General features: G+C 41.9%; 1 protein-coding gene across 1 annotated transcript in view; it reads right to left on the minus strand.

Moving 5' to 3' along the window:
• LOC140465579 (beta-1,4 N-acetylgalactosaminyltransferase 2-like) overlaps positions 1-18,432 on the minus strand; it is a 100,168-nt gene that overhangs the window by 53,690 nt on the left and 28,046 nt on the right. Inside the window, exon 2 of the mRNA XM_072561121.1 lies at positions 11,769-11,966. Coding sequence (XP_072417222.1) covers positions 11,769-11,965 — 197 coding nt within the window. The 5' untranslated portion in view covers position 11,966. The remainder of the gene's footprint in view (positions 1-11,768; positions 11,967-18,432) is intronic.

The following is an 18,432-nucleotide window of genomic DNA, read 5'->3' on the forward strand; positions in this document are numbered from 1 at the left end:
ACCTTAGTGTCATCCACAAATTTACTAATCCATCCTTCTACACCCTCATCTAGGTCATTTATTTAAATGACAAACAGCAGTGGCCCCAAAACAGGTTCTTGTGGTACACCACTAGTAACTGAATTCCAGGATGAACATTTCCCATCAACCACCAGATTCTGTTTTCTTTCAGTGAGCCAATTTCAGATCCAAACCGCAAAATCACCCTCAATCCCATGCCTCCATATTTTCTGCAATAGCCTACTGTGGGGAACCTTACCAAACACCTTACTGAAATCCATATACACCACATCAACTGCTTTACCCTTGTCCACCTGTTTGGTAACCATCTCAAAGAACTCAATAAGTTTTGTGAGATACGACCTACCCTTCACAAAATGTGTTGACTATTTCTAATCAATTTATTCCTCTCTAGATGATTATAAATCCTATTTCTTATAACCTTTTCCAATGACTCATCCATAACCGAAGTAAGGCTCACAGGCCTATAATTACCAGGGTTGTCTCTACTCCCCTTCTTGAACAAAGGGACAAGATTTGCTATCCTCCAGTCCTCTGTCACTATTACTGTAGACAACGACGACATAAAGATCAAAGCCAAAGACTCTGCAATCTCCTCCCTGACTTCACAGAGAATCCTAGGATAAATCCCATCGGGCCCAAATGGCATCCATTTTCACACTTTCCAGAATTGTTAACACTTCCTCCTTGGCAATCTCAATCCCATCTAGTCTAATAGCCTATATGTCAGTATTCTCCTCAACAACATTGTCTTTTTCAAGTGTGAATTCTGATGAAAAATATTCATTTAGAGCTTCCCCTATTCTCTCAGTCTCCACGCACAACTTCCCACTACTATCTTTGATTGGCCCTAATCTTACTCTAATCATTCTTTTATCTGTGATCTACATTTAGAAAGCTTTTGGGTTTTCCTCGATTCTATATATCAATGAATTCTCATGTCCCCTCCTGGTTCTTCTTAGCTCTCTCTTTAGGTCTTTCCTGGCTAACGTGTATCTCTCAAGTGCCCTAACTGAGCTTTCACATCTCATCCTAACATTCTTTTTACTCTTGACAAGACATTCAACTTCTTTACTTACATCCCAGTTCCCTCACTCAACTACTTCCTCCATGCCTGATACACAGAAGTTGTTCCTTGAATAAGCTCCACATTTCAATTATGCCCATCCCCTGCAGTTTCCTTCCCCCTCCTATGAATCCTAAATCTTACCTAATCACATCATAATTGCCTTTTCCCCAGCAATAACTCTTGTCCTACGGTATATACCTATCCCTTTCCATCACTAAAGTAAACATAACTGAATTGTGGTCACTATCACCAAAGTGCTCATCTATCTCCAAATCTAACACCTGGCCGGGTTCATTACCCAGTACCAAATCCAATGTGGCCTTGTCCCTTGTTGACCTGTCTACATACTGTGTCAGAAAATCCTCTGCAGACATTGGACAAGAACTGACCCATTTAAAGTTCTCGAACTACAGTATTCAGTCCCCCATAATAATTACCGTTACTCTCGCTCCTATCCAGAATTATCTTTGCTATCCTGTCCTCTACATCTCTGAAACTATTTGGATGCCAATAGAAAACTCCCAACAGGGTCACCTCTCCTTTCCTGTTTCTAACCTCAGCCCATATTACCTCAGTAGACGAGTCCTCAAATGTCCACCGTAATACTGTCCTTGACTAACAATGCCACACCTCCCCCTCTTTACCATCTTCTCTGTTGTTATTGAAACATCTATATCCCAGAATTTGCAACAATCATTCCTGTTCCTGCTCTATCCATGTCTCCAAAATGGATATGGATATCATTATATTACACTTATGAATATTCTACCTTTCCGCAAGTCTCTGAGTTCACAAAAGCAATTGGTTTGGAATGTTCAAACTTTACCTGGAATGCTTTCTGTTCAAGTTTGGCATAATGGCGAACACTTGCTTGTGGATTGTTGGCCCTGCTTCTGAACTGTGGATAACTGGAGGATCTTCTATCTCTTATATTTCTTCCTCAAGAATATAGTTATTTTTAAATGTTGTTATTGTTTCATGACCCCTAATCTCCTTACTGTCTTTCTTGGAAGTTAACTGCTCTTTTGAACTGAGTACTATACCCTTGTGATATTCTGGACTCCTGTATCATGCAATGCTTTTCTAATTGGAGCCTCGTTTTTTTAAGTATCTTGGACGATGAGACCTTGTCTTGGATTTGAGATCTGGATCTGATGGAATCATATGCAGCTTATCTCCCTTGATTTGCTGATCATGAGGGATATTTCAGTTGCCCATTGTAATTTTTGACTGGTGAACTTTTCCAGCCTCTCACAAGGGCCACTGAAAGACTGCTTCTCACTAAGGACTATCTCTCTCACTGACATTGGACTGTACTATTTTGGAAGAGGATTGAACATATCCATCAATCCTGTGAAGTTTGTGAACTTGTCAATGATAAATGTTAATGACAATGTTAAAAAGCTTTCTCATTCGAATATAAGTGATTTCTGTTGATCTTTGGGTTCTGCTTTGAGCCCAATGAAGTCTTCTACTGGTTGCTCCCTCTGCCCCACCCACCCCTGATGGATTGGCCAATAGCTATTTGTTCCTCGACCACTACTTGGACAGCTCAATGCTACTGGACCAGTTGTTCTCCTGCAAATGTTCAATCCCCTCCAATTCGTCTGATGAAGTTGAGGTTGAGATATGTGCAGTCTCAAAAGAAAAGCTGGGCTGATTGCAGTCTGTGTACATATATTCAATTCCTGTGTCGTATTGTAATATAACTTAAAGCATTTCTATGTTTCTGATAGTATTCCATCATGTAGTCTTTTCTCTGTGGTGCAAAATTTCTACTTTTCCAACCTTGAAAACTGGCCTTTTATTTGCTAATAGGTTGTGGGTGTCACTATCTGGGTCAGCATTTATTGCCCATTCCTAGTTGCCCTTGAGAAGGTGGTGGTGAGCTGTCTTTGCTGTAGGTTGACCCACAATGCTGTCAGACAGGAATTCCAGAATTTTGACCCATCATCATTGAAGGATCAGTGACATATTTCCAATGAGTGGCTTGAAGGGGAACTTACAAGTGGTGGTGTTCCCATGTATCTGTTGCTGTTATTCTTTGAGATGGAAATGGTCATGGGTTTTGAAGGTGCTTTTGAAGGAGCTTTTGTGAATTTCTACAACGCACCTTGTAGATAGTCTGTACTGATGCAACTGTGCATTAGTATTGGAAGGCGTTGCTGTTTGCAGTTGTGGTGCTAATCAAGTAGCAAGTGGCTGCTTTGTCCAGGCATTCATCCAGGGAAGTGGAGAGTATTCTATCATGCACTTGACTTGTGCCTTTTAGGTGGTGGGCACACTTTGGGGAATCAGGAGGTGAGTTACTTGCTATAAGATTCCTAATCTCTGACCTGCTCTTATTGCTACTGTACGTATGGCTGGTTCAGTTCAGTTTCTGCTCAATGGTAGCCCGCAGTATGTAGATAATGGGGGGATTCAATGACGGTTACACTATTGAATGTCAAGGGGTGATGGTTATATTGTCTTTTATTGGAGCTGGTCATTGCCTGTCCTTTATGTGGTGTGAATGCTACTTAGCACTTTTCAGTCCAAGTCTAGATATTGTCTGAGTCTTGCTAAATTTGGACATGAACTGCTTTAGTATCTGAGGAATGGTATTGAACATTATCTAAGCAATGGAATACCTGTGTGCCAAACAATGTAAGCAGCAAGTGATAGACAAAGGCTACGTGGTTGAGAAATATGTCAGCCATGATTGAATGGTAGAATATACTTGATGGCCAAATGGCCTAGTTCTGCTCCTACTTGGTCTTATCCTCTGGTCTTATTCCACAAATCATGGATCAAATCTAGGCGCTGCAGTCCTGCTACATTCAGCCCTATATGATGGTGAGCAATTAAACAACTCACTGATGGATACTGTACCCGAGATATTCCAATCCTCAATGATGGGGTAGCCACGTATATCAGCCCAAAAGGTAAGATTGAAATATTTGCAACAATCTTCAGTCAGAAGTGCCAAATGGGTGATCCACCTTGGTCTCATCTAGAGGTAGGAGATAGTGAGACTGCAGATGTTGGAGAGTTCAGAGTCGATAAAGTGTGGCGCTGGAGAAAGCACAGCCGGCCAGGCAGCATCTGAGGAGCAGGATATGCGATTTTTTTCAGGTTCTATTTGAAGAGCTTCAGGGTGGATTTCAGAGGGGTGGGTATGGGTACCCGCATGGGTCCCAGCTATACCTGCCTCTTTGTGGGATATGTGGAACAGTCCATCTTCAGCAGTTACACTGGCACTGTCCCCCACCTTTTCCTCTGTGACATCGATGACTGTATTGGTGCTGCCATATGCTCCCATGAGGAGAATGAGCAGTTCATCCACTTCACCCACACCTTCCACCCTGACCTCAAATATACACAGACCATCTCTGACATGTTCCTCCCCTTCCTGGACCTCTCCATCTCCATCTCTGGTGATTGACTTAACACTGACATCTACATCAAAGCCACCGACTCCCATAGCTACCTTGACTACACCTCTTTCCACCGACCTCATGTAAAAGTGTGATCCCTTACTCCCAGGTCCTCTGCCTCTGCCGTATCTGCTCCCAGGATGAGCGATTCCACTCCAAGATGTCCCAGATGTCTTCCTACTTCCAGGATCATAAATTCCTCTCCCGCGTGGTCAACAATGCCATCCAGTGCACCTCCTCCATTTCCTGCACCTCCACCCTTGAACTCTACCCACCAAACCACAACCAGGGTAGAATCCCCCAGTACTCACATTCCAACTCACTAATCTTCAAATCCAATGTATCATCCTCCACCATTTTTGCCACCTACAATCAGACCCCACCACCAAAAATATATTTTCCTCCCCACCCCTATCTGCATTCCACAGGGACCATTCCCTCTGGGACTCCCTCATTAGGTCCCCAGCAATCCCTCTCCACACTTAGCACCATCCCCTTGTCACCATAAGATGTGCAAAACCTGCACCCACACCTCCCCCGTCATCTCTGTCTAAGGTCCCAAAGGATCATTCCACATCCAGCAGAGATTTATTTACACATCCTCCAACCTCATTTACTGTATCTGTTGCTTTCTGCGGCCTCCTCTACATCAGAGAGATCAAACACAAACTCGCACATTGCTTCAGGGAACATCTCTGGTCCGTATGCACCAACCAACCTTCCTTTCTGTGGCCATCTACTTTAACGCCCCCTCCACTCCCCCCATGACACGTCAATTCTGAGCATCCTCCATTGCCTACACAAGGCCACCTGCAACCCGCCGGAGGAACAGCTCATCTTGGGCCTTGAGCCTTCAACCTCATGGCATAAACATTGAATTCACCAGTTTCCAGATCTCCCCTCACCCCACCCAATCCCAGATCCAGTCCCCTGACTCAGCTCCGCCCTCTTGATCTGTCCATCTTCCTTCCCACCTAGCCACTTCACACTTCCCACCATCCTATCACAATCACCTCCTACCTTTGCCCACCTAACGCCATCCCAAATACCTTTCTCCTAGCCCCACCCCCTAACTCTATTTATCTCTCAGCCCCCTTCCCCCTCTGCATTTCTGATGAAGGGGTTATGCCCAAAATGTCATTTCTCCTGCTCCTCAGGTGCTGCCTGACCTGCTGTGCTTTATCAGTGCACAATTTATTGACTCTTCCAGAGGATCCTACGATCACAGATGTCAGCCTTCAGTCAATCGGATTCACTCTGTGATGCCAAGAATTGGCTGGAGGCATTGAGAATTGCCAAGCCTATGGCCCCTGACAACAATCTGTTAATAGTACTGAAGCAACGTACTCCAGAAGTTGCTGGACAAAGTTGTTTCACCAACACCAGCGCTGGCATCTACCTGACTATCTGGAAATTATGCCTGGCATGTCCTGTAACAAAAAACAGGACAAAGCTAAATCAGTCAATTACCGCCCCATCAGGTGGTCATATTAAAGTGATATCATATGCAATGCTATCGCTTAACAATGCACTGCTCGCTGGTGCTCATTTTGGTTTCCACCAGGATTAGCATTGAATACAGGAGTTGGGCGGTCATGTTGCAGTTGTACAGGACCTTGGTTAGGCCACTTTTAGCATATTGCGGGCAATTCTGGTCTCCTTCCTATTGGAAGGATACTGTGAAACTTGAAAGGGTTCAGAATTTACAAGGATATTGCCAGGATTGGAGGATTTGAGCTATAGGGAGAGGTTGAATAGGCTGGGGCTGTTTTCTCTGGGGCATCGGAGCTTATAGAGGTTGATAAAATTATGAGGGGCATGGATAGGATAAATAGACAAAGTCTTTTTCCTGGGGTCAGGGAGTCCAGAACTAGAGGGCATATGTCTAAGGTGAGATGGAAAAGATATAAAAGGGACCTAGGGGCAACCTTTTCATGCAGAGGGTGGTGCTGTGTATGGAATGAGCTGCCAGAAGAGGTGGGAGAGGCTGGTACAATTACAGCATTTAAAAGGCATTTAGATGGGTATTTGAATAGGAAGGGTTTAGAGGGATGTGGGCCAAGTGCTGGCAGATAGCTCTAGATTAGGTTGGGATATCTGGTCGGACTCAACGTCTCTATGATTCTATGACTCCATACTCACCTCCTAACATCACTGCTGCCTTGGTTTAAACATGGATAAAACAGCTGAATTCCTGAGGTGAATATGAATGACTACTCTTGAAATCAAGAACTGCATTTGACTTAGCATGGCATCAAGAATCTATGGTAAAGCCAGATTCAATGGGAAATAGGGAGAACACTCTCTGATGGTTGGAGTCATACCTGGCACAAAGGAGACACATTGTGGTTGTTGTTATCTCAGCTCCAGGGTACCACGGCAGGAGTTCCTAGACCATACATCTTCAGCTGCTTTATCAATGACCTTCCCTCTCTTTCTAGGCTGAAAGCGGAGATGTTTGCTCATGACTGCACAATATTAGGCACCATTCACAGCTCCTCAGGCCTGAAAACAATCTATGTCCAAAGGTCGCAAAACCTGAACAATCTTCATGTTTGGGCTGGTAAGTAAAATTCATGCCAGACACTTTTCAGGCCAAGTCCATTTCCAACAAGACAAAACCTGAACATCACTCCTTGACATTTTCAATGACCTCACCATCACTGAATCTCCCACTATCAACATCCTTGGAGTTTACCACTAGGCAATAGCTGAATTGGAATAGTCACCTAAGTGTTGAGACTACACGTACAAGCCAAAAGCTTGGAATTGTGCTACAAGTAGCTCACCTCCTGACACACCCAACGCATGTCCACAATCTACAATCTACAAGGCACAGGTCAGGAGTATTCCCCTCTCGCCTGAATGAGTGGAACTAAAACAACACTCAGGAAGCTGACAAAGTGGTCCGCTTGCCTCTAACTATGTCTATACACATTGACTCCCTCCAACACTGAAGCTCAGCAGCAGTATTGTGTGTCAGCTGCAGACATGTACCTTGGTATCTTCCAAACCCACGGTCACTAAAATGTAAGGACAAGAACAGGAGATACATAGGAATATCACTAACAGCAATTTTCCCTCCAAGGCACTCAGCATCCTGATTTAGAAATATATCCCCAAACCTTTAGTGTTGTTGAGTAAAACACCTGAAACTCCCTCCCGAATGGTGTTGTCAGTGTACACCAAATGGACAACAGCAGTTCAAGAAGACCACCACCACCTTAAAGGAAATTGGAGATGATCAATAAATGCAGACACAGCTAGCAACAGCCACATTGCATGGATATTTAATTTTTACAAAGCTGCAAGTTATTGGTTGCTATAGAACCCATGATACAGAGAATTATCGCCTGTGGGATTGTTCCCTGACACTTCTTTCCTGAGAGTGTGAGGGCAAAAGGTTGCCAATTATGTGGCATAGCAACTGCTGTTCCTTTCCCTGCTGTATAGTTGGACACTTGTGAAAGCAGTGAGGTAGGTGTATGAGAGTGAGGCTTAGTACACGGATGTTAGACATGAGGCCTGAGGTTGCAGAGCGATTTTCAATGAACGATGGAAATGTGGTGCATTGAGCAGCACGAGAGGTTGGTGGTTTGGTGATTGGAAATGATGTGGAGGTGCCATTGTTGGACTGGGGTGGACAAAGTTAAAAATCACACAACACCAGGTTACAGTCCAACAGGTTTATTTGGAAGTACTAGCTTTTGAAGTGCAACTCCTTCATCAGTTAGCTAGCTAGCAGAAAAGAGATGTCATGTGAAGATGCATTCACTGAGTCTGACCACCCACGTGAGATTATTAGACTGCTTGTGCCACTGCTGGTAAGTCCCCAGATCAAAATGTTGAAAGCACTGTACACTTGTTCCGACTCCCTCCTGAAGATTGCTTTTGATAGTTTTCAGCTCCCTTGAAACACAATAGCAAATCTTCATCTGCACACCTCCACCACTTGTCTCTAACACTTGATCAACCATGATTCATCTCTCCTCCTGTCCTGGCACTCATTTTACAGGAATTTCCATTGCAACAAACATTTTGTGAAGCTTGCCTTTAAAGTACTATCATGCATTAAGAAGGCAGCCTGCCTTTCCAAGTGCTCAGTCAATGCTACTGGGCCCTCTGCTGTGTGAAGAACTCACAGGCAGCATGAAAGATTCTACAGCAGCACAGCCAGTGCAATGGGTTGTGGCACAACCATTTCATTGACTTTGGTAGATGGATTTCATACATTTGCCATGTTGAGAATATTGGGCATGAGCAACTTGTGAATTGTGACACTAACGTCCAATTAAGTTGTTAGTCAATTTCCAGCCAAATGACATCTACTGCTCTGCAATACAATGGATTTCTGACACCACTCAAACTCTCATTCTTCTCTATGTTGGTATGTGCTCTTCACACTGGTGCAAACACATGTTAGTATCCGGTTACAAAAACACAAAGAACTGCTGATGCTAGAAATCTGAAAGGAAAATATAAATTGTTGGAGAAACTCAGCAAGTCTGGCAGCTACTGTGGATAGAAAGTAGATTTAATATTTTGGTTCCAGTCACTCTTCTGAAGAAATGCTGACTCTCTTTTGTCTCCAGATGTGCTAGATGTGCTAAGATTCTCCAGCAATTTCTGTTTTTGTTCTTAAACTGGTGTTATGATGCCAGGCAATATTGTCTTGAGCTGGCTAGGGACCAGTAATCTTTCTTTTAGAAATCGACTATATTTGAAATACCAGGTACTTGCTAAGAGAGTAAAACCTTAAAATGCCATAGTTTGAGCAAACAAAATAAAATTTACTCTCCGTACGGCAAAACCAATAGCCAAACTGTGGTCAGAGCTGCCTCAATGTGTATCAAATAGAAGATGTGGTCAAGACAGATCTCCTCCACTTCTCAATTGACCCAGTTGTTGACAACACTATGGATCACAAAACCTGATTTAACTTCTTTCACTTTCAAGAAGAATTTCAATTCTTCACTTTTGAAGATCTAGCCCAGAATGCCCTGAAAGCTATTTCACTCTGACTTGTCTAAATGACTGCTCACATCCTGGTGGTTTAATCTCTTCTCTTGAGATTGCAATCCCAAGGAGTCCTGAAACTTTTTGCAAAAGTCTCATTACTATCGCAATTTCAGCTTTTTTTAAACTGCCCCAAATCTCTTTGAATTCCAGTGTTCTTCAACTTCACCAAACAAGTACTGCTATGGATTTTCCTTCCTCTACTCTCAGGTCCACTAAACTACCAATGGCAATCAAAGCTTCTTTTTAGGCCAAATCTTTTCCACAGAATGGATCCCAGCATTGTACAGGCAGCTAACAACATTCCTTCAGCTGCATGCAGTCATCTTTTGCTTTTCTATGATTACAAACTGATTGAAAAACTGACTCTTGAACTGCACATGAGTGATATATGGATTGTTTTTCATGAACTATTAAAATGTAGCTCTAGCCCATGTATCGCTAAGCAGCATCAAGGCTAACTATGATGTGAATTATGTACTTTATTTAGTGACTGCCTTACATATCTGTACACAGCTTACTGTAGATGCTTATTACCATCAATATATCAGTTTCAACTCCTTTAGCAAATGCACTATGAGCTTAAAATCACTTAAAAATACATTGAAAGGACACAGAGATGCCAAGAGTACTTTAATACTTCATAGTATTAATACATTTGATATTTCTTTTTTTCTTTACTGTACATAGTTACATATTTACATTTACTATCTTCAAATAATAATGAACCATTTTAGGAATAGTATTTATATTTTTCAATATTCTTTATCATTTTCTCTTAGGCTCTGCTATACTACCAGGACTGTTATCTTTTCACGTGTCACCAATTATTTTTTAACAAGTCTACTCATTTCAAGATTTGTAACATTCAGTGTATTTCTTACTTAGAGCAAGAACATATACATTTAAGAAATGGCCTATGATTAAACAAAAATATATTTCCAAAGGCATTTCACAGAATTAAGATAGATATATTACTTTTTGTGTCCTTTATGCTTACCAAATGGATATTCTGTTGGTTACTCTTTTAAACACAATAGCTGAAACAGGATCAGGATGGGTTATCTTGTCAGTCATGTCCCCATAATGTGATAGAGTCATAGAGATGTACAGCATGAAAACAGACCCTTTTGGTCCAACTCGACAATGCCGACCAGATATCCTAACCTAATCTCGTCCAATTTGCCAGCACTTGGCCCTATCCCTCTAAACCCTTCCTCCTCATATACCCATGGAGATGCCTTTTAAATGTTCTAATTGTACCAGCCTCCAGCACTTCCTCTGGCAGCTCGTTCCATACAAGCACCACACTCTGTGTGAAAAATTTGCCCATAGGACCCTTTCAAATCTTTCCCCTCTCACCCTAAACCTATGCCCTCTAGCTCTGGACTCCCCCAACTCAGGGAAAAGACTTTGTCTATTTACCCTCTCCATGCCCCTCATGTGTTTCTAAACCTCTAGAAGGTCAAACCTTCAGAATTCCTATGTGACCTATGGCTCCTGCAGTCAATGAGTTGCTTTGTTCCTTTTTATAAAGGACTGATGTCTATGTTCACCTTTATTAATTTAGGCTTTCAATACTGTTCCAGAAGAGTTACTTATCAATACTTTGTTGACTATTGAATGGTACTTACCTCCTGATCCATTCCATTCAGAATCACACATTTGTTTGACATCCACAATGTCTCTGCTCATCTAACCACCTTTTCTTACCAGCCTTTGCCCTGTCTGCAACATGTTTTTGTTAATTGCATTGCACTGAACTGCTTCCCAAAGACAGGTTTAGTCTTGACATTGAGAGTCAGTTGTCCGTTTGGGACAGATAAGTGGTAGCAGATAAAGGTAGGGCTGGTACTGAGAAAGGCGTTGATCTGCTATTGCACTGTGTCCACAAACAGTCCATGGGTGAGCACTGTTATTGGCAGTGGTAACCTTGAGGATTCTTCACTCATTCGTATAATATCCAGGGAAAATGCACAGGATCTCCAAAAGCCAATCTGACATAGGGACTGGGTGAGTCAGAAGTGCAGGACAGAGACAGGAATCACCAACAATTTTGAGATTTAAGTGCTCTTCAGAGATAGATTCTATGCTGTAAATTTTCTGCTTGAAATAAAGGAAATGTGAAATATCTGCATGTAAAACAACAGTTTTTAGTTGTTTGCAAGGACATAATTAAGAATACATTTCAACATTTTCAGAGCAGAATTAAATTTTAAATGATAAATTTTGACAACTAGGCTTACCAGCTTCCTCCATATGGTGACAGAAAGGTTAGTTTTTCTGGTGGTGTGAGGTTCAAGTGCCAGTTATCAATCTGCTTCTTCATTTTCATGACTGGAAGTAAATTCCTTGAAGGATTACTTGTCATGTGAAAAAGTATCATAGTCGAAATCAGGATCACTAAAATGACAATGATTTTGTAAGACGTTCTGAGGTACATGCTGAAAGAAAATAGATAAAAATTAGGAATTAAATATTTAAATTAAGCCATAAGACAAATTGATTTCAAATCCTTTGGAATTAATTTTATAGTAATGATATTAATTAATCAGAATTTCACATTTATTATCCTTATGTTTATTAGAATCAATAGGAATTTGGGCTAAATGACAAAGGATAGGTTTCAGGGAATTGTATAATTTATGTTCCTCAGTTAGTTTCATAAGTTGTCTAAACAGTTTCAAAACAGCCTAAAACAGGGATTTTGGATTGTGAACAGATATGCCATGTATATGTCAACCTAACAGAGATACCACCTAACAGAGATACCATAGTGTGAACTATGCACTATCCTGTTTTGCTGCAGATACATTTTTAGATTATCTTTTGTGTTGCTAGGTTGTGTGCTTCCTTTATCTGCTCTTCTCCCTTTTAAACTGCAGTTGTTTTGACTTTTTTTTCCAAAGTTCCAAAATAATGCAATAGCGTATAAAACAGTAATTGCTGCTCCTGGAATTCGAGTAAATCACCTCCAGCACCTAAAATACCTCAAAAAAAGGAGCAGCTCTTACAGCCAGAAATTTTTCCCGTCCTCCATCTTAGGGGATTCTGTAGTCTGAGGTACAGTCAGACATTTCTGTGGCCAGCAGGGAAAAAACAGAATCTTGTGTTGTTTCTCTGGTGCCAGGATCAAGGATGTCTCAGAGACGGTGCAGAATGTTCTCACAGGGGAGAGGGGCCAGCAAGAGGTCATTGTCCACATTGGAACCAATGATATAGGAAGGGAAAAAGGTTGAGATTCTGAAGGGAGATTACAGAGAGTTAGGCAAAAATTTTAAAAAGAGGTCCTCAAGGATAGTAATATCTGGATTACTCCAAGTGCTACAAGCTAGTGAGGGCAGGAATAGGAGGATAGAGCAGATGAATGCATGGCTGAGGAGCTGGTGTATGGGAGAAGGATTCACATTTTTGGATCATTGGAATCTCTTTTGGGGTAGAAGTGACCTGTACAAGAAGGACAGATTGCACCTAAATAATAAGGGGACTAATATACTGGCAGGGAAATTTGCTAGAACTGCTTGGGAGGATTTAAACTAGTAAGGTGGGGGGGTGGGACCCAGGGAGATAGTGAGGAAAGAGATCAATCTGAGACGGGTACAGTTGAGAACAGAAGGGAGTCAAACAGACAGGGCTGGCAGAGATAAGGTAGGACTAATAAATTAAACTGCATTTATTTCAATGCAAGGGGCTTAACACGGAAGGCAGATGAACTCAGGGCATGGTTAGGAACATGGGACAGGGATGTCATAGCAATTACAGAAACATAACTCAGGGATGGGCAGGACTGGCAGCTTAATGTTCCAGGATACAAATGCTACAGGAAGAATAGAAAGGGAGGCAAGAGAGGAGGGGGAGTGGCATTTTTGATAAGGGATAGCATTACAGCTGTGCTGAGGGAGGATATTACCAGAAATACATCCAGGGAAGTTATTTGGGTGGAACGGAGAAATAAGAAAGGGATGATCACCTTATTGGGATTGTATTATAGACCCCCCAATAGTCAGAGGGAAATTGAGAAACAAACTTGTAAGGAGATCTCAGCTATCTGTAAGAATAATAGGGTAGTTATGGAAGAGGATTTTAACTTTCCAAACATCAACTAGGACTGCTATAGTGTTAAAGGTTTAGATGGAGAGGAATTTCTTAAGTGTGTACAAGACAATTTTCTGATTCAGTATGTGGATGTACCTACTAGAGAAGGTGCAAAACTTGACCTACCCTTGGGAAATAAGGCAGGGCAGGTGACTGAGGTGTCAGTGGGGGAGCACTTTGGGGCCAGCGACCATAATTCTATTCATTTTAAAATAGTGATGGAAAAGGATAGACCAGATCTAAAAGTTGAAGTTCTAAATTGGAGAAAGGCCAATTTTGACAGAATTAGGCAAGAACTTTCGAAAGCTGATTGGAGGCAGATGTTCGCAGGTAAAGAGATGGCTGGAAAATGGGAAACTTTCAGAAATGTGATAACAAGAATCCAGAGAAAGTATATTCCTGTCAGGGTGAAAGGGAAGGCTGGTAGGCATAGGGAATGCTGGATGACTAAAGAAATTGAGGGTTTGGTTAAGAAAAAGAAGGAAGCATATGTCAGGTATAGACAGGATAGATCGAGTGAATCCTTAGAAGAGTATAAAGGAAGTAGGAGTATACTGAAGAGGGAAATCAGGAGGGCAAAAAGGGGACATGAGATAGCTTTGGCAAATAGAATTAAAGAGAATCCAAAGGGATTTTACAAATATATTAAGGACAAAATGGTAACCAGGGAGAGAATAGGTCCCCTGAAAGATCAGCAAGGCGGCCTTTGTCTGGAGCCACAGAAAATGGGGGAGATACTAAATGAATATTTTGCATCAGTATTTATTGTGGACAAGGATATGGAAGATATAGACTGTAGGGAAATAGATGGTGACATCTTGCAAAATGTCCAGATTACAGAGGAGGAAATGCTGGATGTCTTGAAATGGTTAAAAGTGGATAAATCCCCAGGACCTGATCAGGTGTACCCCAGAACTCTGTGAGAAGCTAGAGAAGTGATTGTTGGGCCTCTTGCTGAGGTATTTGAATAATCGACAGTCACAGGTGAGGTGCCGGAAGACTAGAGGTTGGCAAACGTGGTGCCATTGTTTAAGAAGGGCAGTAAAGACGAGCCAGGGAATATAGACTGGTGAGCAAGTTGTTGGAGGGAATCCTGAGGGATAGGATGTACGTGTATTTGGAAAGGCAAGGACTGATTCGGGATAGTCAACATGGCTTTGTGCATGGGAATCATGTCTCACAAACTTGATTGAGGTTTTTGAAGAAGTAACAAAGAAGATTGATGAGGGCAGAGCAGTAGATGTGATCTATACGGACTTCAGTAAGGCGTTCGACAAGATTCCCCATGGGAGACTGATTGGCAAGGTTAGATCCCATGGAATACAGGGAGAACTAGCCATTTGGATACAGAACTGTCTCAAAGGTAGAAGACAGTGGTGGTGGAAGGTTATTTTTCAGACTGGAGGCCTGTGACCAGTGGAGTGCCACAAGGATCGGTGCTGGGTCCTCTACTTTTTGTCATTTACATAAATGATTTGGATGCGAGCATAAGAGGTACAGTTAGTAAATTTGCAGATGACACCAAAATTTGAGGTGTAGTGGGCAGCTAAGAAGATGACCTCAGACTACAACAGGATCTGGACCAGATGGGCCAATGGGCTGAGAAGTGGCAGATGGAGCTTAATTCAGATAAATGCGAGGTGCTGCATTTTTGGGAAAGCAAATCTTAGCAGGACTTATACACTTAATGGTAAGGTCCTAGGGAGTGTTGCTGAACAACGAGACCTTGGAGTGCAGGTTCATAGTTCCTTGAAAGTGGAGTCGCAGGTAAATAGGATAGTGAAGAAGGCGTTTGGTATGCTTTCTTTTATTGGTCAGAGTATTGAGTACAGGAGTTGGGAGGTCATGTTGTGGCTATACATGACATTGGTTAGGCCACTGTTGAAATATTGCATTCAATTTTTGTCCCCTTCCTATCGGAAAGATGTTGTGAAACTTGAAAGGGTTCAGAAAAGATTGACAAGGATGTTGCCAGGGTTGGATGATTTGAGCTATAGGGAGAGGCTGAACAGGCTGGGACTGTTTTCCCTGGAGTGTCGGAGGCTGAGGGGTGATCTTATTGAGGTTTACAAAATTATGAGGGGCATGGATAGGATAAATAGGCAAAGTCTTTTCCCTGGGGTCGGGGAGTCCAGAACTAGAGGGCATAGGTCTAGGGTGAGAGGGGAAAGATATAAAAGAGATTTAAGGGGTAACTTCTTCATGCAGAGGGTGGTACGTGTATAGAATGAGCTGCCAGAGGATGTGGTGGAGGCTGGTACAATTGCAACATTTCAGAGACATTTGTATGGGTATATGAATAGGAAGGGTTTGGAGGGATATGGGCCGGGTGCTGGCAGGTGGGACTAGATTGGGTTAGGATATCTGGTCGGCATGGACAGGTTGGACCGAAGGGTCTGTTTCCATGCTGTACATCTCTATGACTCTATTACTCCTTAAGTTAGAAAACTCTGGATATTATCTACCTCCATGAATACCTCTGTTTGGGGTGTTGGCGGTGGGGACTTATTAAACTTATACTCTTGTTGGAAACATTGCTCTGAATTCTCCAATTGAAAGAACAATGATGCTATCCCCATCCAGTATTAGATTAGATTCCCTGTGGTATGGAAGCAGGCCCTTAGTAAGTCCAAAGAGTAACCCACCCAGACTTGTTTCGCTACATTTACCCCTGACACTGTGGGCAACTTAGCTTGGCCAATTCACCTAGCCTGCACATCTTATGGCCTGTTCATTCAGCATAACTTCAGTCATTTGAAGTCCTGGCACACAATGAAAGTGACACTAAAAATGTACTTTCACAATGTGAACTGTTATTCCATCCAATTAAAGTTATTGTTGATCGAAAAAAAAAGGTTTGTATAAAAATTATTTTGTCTATTTAGCTTTCTTTCCTAATTGCATTGGATTTCCATTCTCTTTATTTCAGTTTATGTACTGAACTAAATCTTCTAACTTAAGCTTTCTGGTTTTGACTCAGTGGGTTTTAATTTTCAGCCCCTCTGGACAGTGTTTGTAGATGGAGGGGCTGTGCTGATGTTGGTGCCTGGTTTTGAAATGGTCAGGATGGCTCCATCACCTAAAGGGTGGCATGATGGCTTCGTGGCTAGCACTGCTGGCTCACAGTGTCAAGGACCCGAGTTCGATTCTAGCCTCAGGCAACTGTCTGTGTGGAGTTTGCTTATTCTCTCTATATCCAAAAAGTAACTAACTGGCCATTCAAATCCATTGTTATCTTCCTGTAGCAGTACAGCTCCAACTACTATATTGATTGCAACTTTGAAGAGTTTCAAAAAGTTTGGTGTAGCTGAAACTGGTGCAGTGGTTAATACTGCTTTTAAACTGTCATATTTAAGAATTTCCTGGCATTGTTCTGTCCACTGAAATTTTGGGTTCTGTGTCAGTAAATCTGCTTGCGGTGCCCCATCATGCTGCTGAAGTTTGGAACAAACTTCCAATAGAATCCACTTATTCCCAAAAATTGAAGCACCTCTTTCTATGAGGTTGGTCATGGAAATTCCTCATTGGCCTTTGTCTTTGAGTTCCTTGGGGTCAATAACTGATGTTATGTCCCAAGAATGTCACCTCTGCTTTGTGAATTCTATTTTCTTTAAGTTTATTACCAGTTTTGCTTCTCTTCATCAAAGAGCTCTGCCAACTGTACCATGAGATCTATCCATGACTTATCAAAGACCACTACATCATCCGGATAGACTGCACAGTTGGGTAGCCCAGCTACAACTCTGTTCCTGAGTCTTTGCAATGTGGCCGGTGCATTCTTCATTTCAAAGGGCATCAGTTTGAATTGATTTTTCCCATTTGGAGTTACAAATGCAGAATTTATTTCACTTTCTCTGATAAAGGAACCTGACAATAACCATGCAGTAAGTAAGTCCAACTTAGTGATGTAACTGGCTTGTCCAACTTTCTCGATTGTAGTCATTCAATCATGGTTTTAGGTATGAGTCCGATTTTGTCACAGTTTTGAGCTTCCGATAGTCCACACAAAGTCCCATCAGGTTTGGGAACTAATTCCGATTGGCAAACTCTAATTGCTCTGACTTATTTCGATGATATCTTTGTTAAGCATTGCATTCACTTCCTTCTGGGCCTGTGTGGCTTTGAAAGGATTAAGCCTGTAGAGGTGTTGTTTTATTGGAACAGCACTCTCTACTTCTACCTTATGCATAATAGCATTAGTCCTCCCCATCTTATTCTTGCATATGTCCTCATATTGCTGCAATAAACCTTTCATTGGGATTCTTTGCTCCTAAGACAGATGGTTCATTAACCTATCTCACTCCCTAAGGACTTCCTCATCGCGAAACATATTTTGAGGCATATCAAACTCCACGACATCTGGGTTTGATTTGAAACTCAAACCTGTTTCTCCCGTTCCCTTTCTCAATTTTAATAAGGTTTCAACATATTCACATAACATATCAATATGGTTTTTCCTATCTGGCATCTTTACCAGATAGTTTACATGACTTAATTTAAAATGGACTACTCAACCTGGCTTTGAAGGGATCTCCTACCATGGGTAACAATACTAATACATCACCCCCATGGGTAAACATCTGAATTTTAGAGTTTTTGTCTACCACCTGCTTCATTCTATGCTGTATCCTCTTCAGGTGCTGCTTAGCTAAATCACCTCCCCGATTTAATCTCTCCCTCACCTCAGATACATAATCCAAGTATGAGATCTCCGACTTCAGTCCTGTCAATTTCTCTTTAATTAATTTCAAAAGGCCTCTCACTTCATGTCCGAACATTAACCCAAAAGGAGTAAACGAACTAGATTCATTTGGG

The sequence above is a fragment of the Chiloscyllium punctatum genome, chromosome 42 (assembly GCF_047496795.1).
Source record: "Chiloscyllium punctatum isolate Juve2018m chromosome 42, sChiPun1.3, whole genome shotgun sequence".
Lineage (NCBI taxonomy): Eukaryota > Metazoa > Chordata > Chondrichthyes > Orectolobiformes > Hemiscylliidae > Chiloscyllium > Chiloscyllium punctatum.